The 8,594-nt window shown below is 39.9% G+C and overlaps 1 protein-coding gene across 1 annotated transcript; it reads right to left on the bottom strand.

Annotated features, from left to right (window-relative positions):
* Window positions 1–2,837: 2,837 nt before the first annotated feature.
* On the bottom strand, window positions 2,838–5,125 carry tpbgb (trophoblast glycoprotein b). The gene has a single exon (XM_017709148.2). It carries the CDS (start codon window positions 4,599–4,601, stop codon window positions 3,441–3,443), a length of 1,161 nt encoding a protein of 386 aa, XP_017564637.1. The 5' UTR covers window positions 4,602–5,125; the 3' UTR covers window positions 2,838–3,440.
* Window positions 5,126–8,594: the final 3,469 nt, after the last annotated feature.

An 8,594-nucleotide genomic window follows, 5' to 3' on the forward strand; every position in this document is an offset into this window, starting at 1 on the left:
CAGCTATGTGAGGGATTTCCATTGAAAAGCCATATTATGTAGCATATTTTGAGTTCAAATTAATATGCAATACAAGGACACTAAGGTCTTTACTGCAAAATCCACCCTCAACCACCACACAGAAAAATTTATTCTACAGCACTTAAAACTCTCCCACACAATCCTTTATTGTTCAACCCCTAATTACACCTGTTCAACCAGGCATGGACAAGGTGCGCAGCTCAAACTCGTTAATAAAAGTCTACCATGTGCTGCCTGCCACACAGCAAGTGCGCAAGGTCGAGATCGTCACCGTGGCAACATGAGATAGAAAGCACCTGTTCCTCCCCAGAGAGGGGAGCCCGGGCAATCTCCTCTAGGGAGGGTGTGGCCCATCCTCAGGGTGTCATCAGCTGCTCTATTACACCCAACGAGCCATTATCTGATACAAGCATTAACCTCTGCTCAGCCTTTACTCTCAGCTAATAAACCATACAAGTACAACATAATTATAGGAAGAACTTAACAGCAAACATCAAAAACATACACACATACACAAGGTACCAAACTGTCACTAGGCCGGTACCCTCAAGAGTACATCTTCAGTATTTTTAGTTATAGATAATAATTTTACATTTACATTGCAATTTTCTCAGAAAATGTGGCTCCTTAGACTCACATTTCTACAAGCCATGGGCATACCTTTACATCTCTAGCCTGCGGAAGCAGCCATTGTCCTACAACACCATGCTTGGCTGGAGAAAGAAGAAGCATTGACACTCCAGACACAGCAGATTATATTACTCATCCTGTCCCATCCTCTAGTTTCACCAGCCTTACTGGAGATCTGAGAGACACCTGACAATGGCCAAGAACACAAACATGTGATAAAGAGGCCTGATTCGCTGGATGAATTACCACGGATCACAGATTTAGCTTGAGCTCATTTTAACTGAAGCAGCCAGCACTGCAACAATCTGCTCCTCAATTACAAAACAGCTTCATATTTGGGATACTTACCAGATCCTGACAATGACCATCACATTCAAACCTGACATCTGGGCATATACATACAGAATGTCCAAACAATCCCAGAGACAAAGAAGTGAAAGGATTCATTAAATATTAATCATCACTGAGCACTAACAAAGAATGAAATGTTATCATTAGTTAAGTGCATCACATAAACATTGCACCTCAGCACTGAAGAGTAGGGATTGTTTGGGTGGCATGGTACGCAGCAGGAGAGGCACAAAACCAAGGTGTGTGTGTGCTCAGCTTTGTGGGTGGTCTGCTCTGTGATGGACATTATTACTCTTTACACAGCATTTCATTAGGACTGTTTATTACATTTTATGCTATAATTTAGGAGGATTTGGAAGATTTTAAGGTTTTAGTACAGCTGAAAAACTCCAGACCTTTAGTGTTGTTTTTTTTTTGAGTCCCCTTTTCTCACTTCTGTAAACTTATCAAACACCCATCTTTACTTCATCAACTTGCAGGTATAAAGTATTCAGAAGAAATTATTTCCAAAACTAAAAAAATGTCAGTACCTCATGAAAGTAAAACGCATTAGAAGTATTTTATTTTACACAAGAGCAAATGATGCAACTGTAAATAGAATTATTTTATGTTAAAATGGTCATTTTAAATGTACACCTAAATGTGAAAAAAACTGCAACTCTTCCATGGGCACAGGTGGCGATATGAATTAGAATTTACAACCATGTTTGTACACTGTGAAATTAGACCTCTGCATTTAACCCATCCATGCAGTGAAACACCCACATACATGCACACTAGTGAACACACACACTAGGGGACAGTGAGCACACTTCCCCGGAGCAGTGGGCAGCCCTATCCATGGCACCCGAGGAGCAATTGGGGGTTAGGTGTCTTGCTCAAGGGCACATCAGTCATGGACTGTCAGCCTTGAACCTGCAACCTTCCGGTCACAGAGCTGGTTCTATAACCTCCAGCCCACGACTGCCCCCTACCATCAAGATACTTCAAGACATTTCATTATACACAACATGTATATTTAGTTTTTCTGAGGTTTGAGAAGTCATAGCGGACAAAAAAGCACTAGTAGTGCCAGATTTAAAATACTATTAAAAACTATATATATGATTTTTATTTAACGTCTAACATACTGCACTGTACTACATGCAATTAAAATTATTCTTTATTCTGAATATTGTTGGTATTAAAATATAATGCATTAACAATGCATCCACATCACTAATGCATCTACTTGCAAAAAAAAATAGGCAAAAAATGTGAAAGTATGTAAAAGTACGTAAAAGATCCCTTCCCTCGCTTCCGTGATCAGTGAAGAACCCTTGAGGAATGTTTCTTAAACACTTTTGCTTATCTTAATCCATAAACAAAGCCGTTACAGAACTGGAATGCTTTGAAGTAGTGCTGAGATTATGAGGAGTAGTTGGAGACGAAAAGACGGTAAATGCTGGCTATTAAGGTCTATTTCAGGAACAGCTTTAGGTCTGTGGTCTCTAACCATACTGGTAATATCCAACATTTATTCTGGTACTATAGCTGACAAAAATACATATATAGTTTTCTTAGGGGGTGATAAAACCCTCCACCCAAAAAAATCTATTAAATTAAATGATAATTACAGACAATACTAGGAATACTTCCCTATTTTTAATTCATTTTTAAAAACTAATCTTTAAACTTTTTTTTTTTAATATCCTAACACATAGGGCACTGTGACTTATGTGTCTATTTGTGTGTGGGTGTGTATGCATGCACAACAATATGCCTAATCCCTGTTCCTGTTCCAGCAGCTTCGGATTCCCCTCTGGAGTTCAAAGCACTGGAGTGGAGAAGAGGGATCAATGCAAGACCTTTTTATTCAGCAGAACACATTCATAAGAAAAGTCAATCCATGTCCATTGAACAAATGTGAATATAAAAATGGACAACTCTGATAGTCAAATGTGGATATTATGATATTACAACCATTGGAAAAAGTACAGAAACACATGCAATCATGGTACCACATCATCCAAGTTTTAAGGAGGGTAAAAAGGGAAGCATTAGCAAGCATATGTTAAGACATGTATTCTTGTAATCATATATAACTGTTCTTTTCAGTCATTTTGCAAACAAAAAATGTGCATATCTTGCAGTCAGTAGAATTAGAGAGATCCTTGCATCACACGCCACATTGTCCCAAAATACTTTATGGAGAAGAACTTATTAACCTCTATGAGTTCTTAATTCATGCAGCATTGCACAATATTTACAGTTGACACAACACATCAGCAGACATAAAATAGCATGGGGGAGTTCATGACTTGCCCACCCCAGCAGAGGCCAATTAATGTCCTATCTGGCACAGCACACCGCATATCAGGGCATAAGCTTGAGGAAACTACGCAAATCTAGAGCTGAGTCACTGTGCAACAACTGTGTGAAACACTTCCCCCACTTCCTTATACATCCGAGTTGAGGCTTAGGTTGGCCAGACGCGGATCCGAGTTGATCTCGTACCTGTAATGGTAGCCCTCCATGTGGTCCCTGCATGCGTCACGGATATTGTACATCCATCTCTTGATGCCCTTTCTGTTGAGGTAAAGGACTAGCAGAAATATAACCCCGATTAGGGCCAACACCATACCCAGGAACACATATGACGTCTCCATGACACCTTTCATGTTTCCAGAATAGTTGCACTGCAGCTTTGTCTGGTCAACTTGTAAGAGTGGGGCATTTCTTAATTCTGAAGGCTCAAAGCAGGTCATGTTCGCTTTGTCTGCCACAAAGTCAAATTTCTGTAACCATATCACCATGTCCTTCATTTTGCAGTCACAATACCATGGGTTGTCAGTCAGGTACATCCAAAGCCCAGGTATCTGACTTAAGTCTGCTAAAGTCCCATTTGGTATATCTTTCAGCGCATTGTCCCGCAGGTCCAAACGCTGCAACACTTGACTTCTGAAAGTGACATTGTTAATCGAGACTACTGAGTTGTTCCTCATGTCCAACGTGGCGAGGTCAGATAAGCTTGAAATTCCATCGGGAAACAATTTCAGGTCATTGTTGGACAAGTCGAGATTGGAAAGTTTAGGAAAACTGTGCTTTAAAAGGTTGGATATATCTGTGTATGAGACATTGTACAAAGACTGACTTAGGTTTAAGACCCTCAGCTTATTGTTCTCAGGGATGGCATCACGACTAAAACTGAGGATTCTGTTGTTGCTCAGGTCAAGTGAATGGAGATTTGGCAAGTTGTTAAACACCCCACGGTCCACTTGCTCCATTTGGTTTCCAGACAGATAAAGCTCTGTCAGCTGCTCCAGACGAACAGGGAAGGAGCTCTCGTTTAGATGAGAAATGTTGTTTCCAGTGAGAAAAAGTGTCGTTATGTTTGCTGGCAGAGGCTGTGGAATGGACATTAAGTTCTTATGGAGGCAGGTTACCGTTGTTGATTTGCAATGGCATTCATCACAAAGGTCCAGAGACGAGACTGGGCCAAAGCAGGAAAGAAAGAGCAGCACACACAGAATCAAGAGGCGGTGGGCACGTTTCCTCTTCACTGCCAGCATTTTTGCAGGGATTTGAAATGACAAATGAAGGTGACTGAAAAGCAGCATACGGATCCCCCTCGGAACAGTCTAACAAAACGTCTGCTCAGAAATGAAAAGGATGTCTAAAATATGCAGCTTTTCTATTCTCACTTGAAATTCCTGGAGAACACCCACATTCCTTCCACTTCTCCGAGTACTTCTCTCTTACGTAGTTAAGGACTTGAGGCGAAACAACAAAGGCGGCATGCAAACGACCAGTTTAGCGGCTCTAAAACACTCACAGTCACATACCCATGACTACCGGTCTTATTTGTCGAGTTGAACGTGATGGCAGCACTGCTTCTTCTTCATCACTTCCACCAAAAAAGTTCAATCTGTTACCGTCTACTTATCCCGTGAAAATTACATCCGGCGTGTGAACTGTTCGAGTTTTAAACGTTTGGTAGCGTTTGTGTATATCCAGAGCCTTCTGCCTTTTACATTTCTTTTGTGGCTTCTGTGTTCTTTTCGGATTTTCATGTCAGTGCCGTTGAGCTCAGCACGCAGACTTCACGAGTTGGATTCCTCCTCGTCCGCTCCCTGAAACCTGGGCGCAAACCACTGAGTGGACTGTACCACTACAACAACGGAGGGGGGGCGCCACCACATCAACACCATGCTGAGGCAGTTAGAGGTGTTTGGTCATTCAGGATGAGATCCTGTTTGGTTGTTTTTTCTGCTGCTTTTATTAACTTTATAGTTACATTAAAGAAAAGCTTTGAAACCATCGAACTTTTATGTTGTCATCATGGGGTCTGAGAAAAGAAGCCTCATAACTCCTTCCACAGTGTTTAGACCATTCCCCAGTTTAAAGACAAAGACCCCTGAATTGAGAGTAGGCCTACAAGTCTCACTATGTCTTTCTCAGCTTCACTTTATTTGAGTACACCTCCTATCCATTAGCTGGAGAGAGGGACATGTACTTCCCAAAGCAAATATCTCTTAATCATTCAAATTTACTCACTGCTTGGAAATGCCATTTGACTTCTCTTATGTTACATTCTCTCAGGTTGCTTAGACACTGGCTATGTTCAAAATAGCCCACTACGTACTGCTCACATACCGACTGTGCCCAAAAGTAGCAAGTAGTATGCAGTATGTGACCAACATGAATTTCTCCAGAATGCCCAAGATACCCGGATGACGTACTGCTCCGGCCACATATTCCAGTACACAGTCAGCTATATCTGTAATATGCTGCATCCCAAAATGCAATGCAGCTATTTCAGGAGGAAGGATCCACTGACATAACCACCTGAATATTTTTAATAGCCCTGAATTTTGCTTTTCAATACATTAATAACAGCAAAATGAAAACAATGTGCCCAAATGCTGCTGTAATCAGTGCCACACTGAACCCCATATGAGCTCTCTCTGCTAGTATCGTTGTGGGTTTACTTACTTCATGTATTTAATCTATTTAAAGTTAACTGTCTGCAGAGATAATGGGATTAAAACAAAATAGTATCTCAGAAAAAATTGAAAAAAATGACTCACAAATGGAGGAATACAGGTGTGTTTGGAAACCAAACAAGTTCACAAATACACAGCTGCCATTTTTTTAAGTTTATTTTTGGCTTTGAAGGTAGAAAACAACATCCTGCCCTTTGTCATGTTAAGGTGTCTTTTAAAAGTCACACAGGCCAAAATATGAATGTACCCACTGAAAAGCAGCTAAGAAAAGCATCTAACTGTTGCTAAGCAGTGATTGGTGTGCTATGGAAAATGAAGGGTGGGTCTTGAGATGGATCTGATTTGCCCAGTCTCCAAAGTTGGCAGTCTAGATGTGCCCCTGTTTTGTAATTCGTCCTTTGTCATACACTGGATATGGTACTGTATATTACTATGAAGAGTAGCGTGCAGTATACAGTATATGCTAGTGCAGTACAAAGTATATTTCAGTACTCGGTATATTTCTAACATAGCCATTGCTTATGGAGAAAAGTTTTTTCAAGGGCCCATATCAAGAACAAACAAATGTCTCTTTTTTTAATACAGGAATTTGAAGTAATATATACAATGTTTCATACCATTCACTACCCAGTCCATACATGGAAACTAAGCTGTAATAACAGCCTTTTTGGATTCACTTTGCCTGTGATGTAACAAGAAACAACTCATTTACATACATCAACCTATTCAGCCTACAGATGTTTAGCACCGCCCATCCACAATGAAGTTATGAGGAGTGTTGTAGCTATTAAGTGCTATTAAGATGAAGCACAGTACAGGATGGTCAATCAGAACAGAGTCCATTTGTCTTTCAAGACAAATAAAAAGGGATAAAAAGAGGTTGGAAAAGAGTCATGGAAGAATTATGACCATTTTTGGTACATAAAACCAGAAAAATGTTGTAACAAAGTATAGAGTATATGAGCCCTTTAATGTAAAAATGTGATAAGGTCATAATGATCAATCAAATAATAATATAATCAAATAAGGTCATAATGATGCAGATGGTTTTCCTTTATCACTTAAATTACAATAATGAGACTGTGGGTCCTGTGTTTGCAGTCACAGTTCCACCCAAATGGACCCTTTTCCATCTAAACCTAAGACTGAAATGTTAAGAAGACTCACAGAAGTCTTCCTCCTACTGTGAAATTTTCTCCTTTCTTTTGTGTTTAGTCCTTTTGAGTTAACACAATTACACAGAATAGTGTGCTGTGTGGCCACCTCCACAGTGCACCAATGTCTGTCCTGTTTCATTCATATCTTAGCCACAGCCTTCATGCTGCCACTGAGTGGGTTTTGTAATCACTTTAAGTCTTGAGCACTATTCACCCACCCTATTACAGCACTAATATTGTTCTGCTTCTTGAGATCATAATGTCAGATGTGATACTACAGCTGCTAAACTAAAACTAGAACCTAAAAACCAATGCTTCTCCCTGACTGGAATTTAAAGTACAGCTGATGAAATATGATTACATACACTTCTTAAATACAATAAGACTCAGAAGCATTTCATGTATAATGCTGCTGTTATTGTGCTTTTCATGTAAACTTACTTCTCCAGTACTCTTACAAATTTATATTTATAAGCCTTGATATAGTGACAATTACTGAGGTGAAAATTCTACAGATACGATGCCACAGTTGTTAATTATTGTTTCACCAAATCTCCAATCAATCCAACCAATATTCTCCAAATCAGCAAAGCAGGAATTTAATGGTTATCTAACAAACTGTGGAAATTAAGTACAACCCCAATTCTGAAAATGTTGGCACACTGTGCACAATATAAATAAAAACAAAATGCAATGATGTGCAAATCATTTAAACGTTATATGTAATTGGAAATAGTATAAAGACAACATATCAAATGTTGAAACTGAGACTGTTGAAACTAACTTTTATTGTTATATGAAAAATATATTGCCATTTTGGATTTGATGCTAACAATATGCTCCAAAAAAGCTGGGACAGGGGCAACAAAAGACTGGGAAAGTTGTGTAACATGATTGGGTATAAAAGAGCATCTCAGAGAGGTGGAGTCTTTCAGAAGTATGTCACAATTGGCCCCTCCCACTCCATGTGCTTTTTGTTTTGGTCTTCCATGTGCGTTTGTTTTGGTTCATGCCCCTTGTTTTGTGACTCTGCCCCTGATTGTTTTCACCTGTCCCTCGTCTTCGTATTTAAGCCCTGTGTTTGCCCTTTGTTTTGATTGGTCTTTCTGTGACGTGGAGCGAGGAGGCGGACGTACATGCTGAGATAAGTGAGATTTATTAAGGGCAAATCCAATCCAGGGTCATAGTCTAAACAGTCCAGGTTCAAATAGCCAATATGGATAGCAGGAGAGACAGACATGACAAAATGAACACAGGCATAAACATCCAAACACAGACAGAGATTCAAACAAAGACGAGTCAAGACAAGGGGCAAACACAGGGCTTAAATACACAGGGAAAATGAGGGACAGGTGGAAAACAGGTGGAGAAAATCAGGGGCAGAGTCACGAAATGAGGGGGCCAAACCAAAACAAACGCACATGGGCTAAACTAAAACACAAACACATGG

Source organism: Pygocentrus nattereri, chromosome 3, assembly GCF_015220715.1.
Source record: "Pygocentrus nattereri isolate fPygNat1 chromosome 3, fPygNat1.pri, whole genome shotgun sequence".
NCBI lineage: Eukaryota > Metazoa > Chordata > Actinopteri > Characiformes > Serrasalmidae > Pygocentrus > Pygocentrus nattereri.

Coding starts and splice junctions, on each gene's coding strand:
- tpbgb (XM_017709148.2), bottom strand. CDS start 4,601: ATGCTGCTTTTCAGTCACCTTCATTTGTCATTTCAAATCCCTGCAAAA.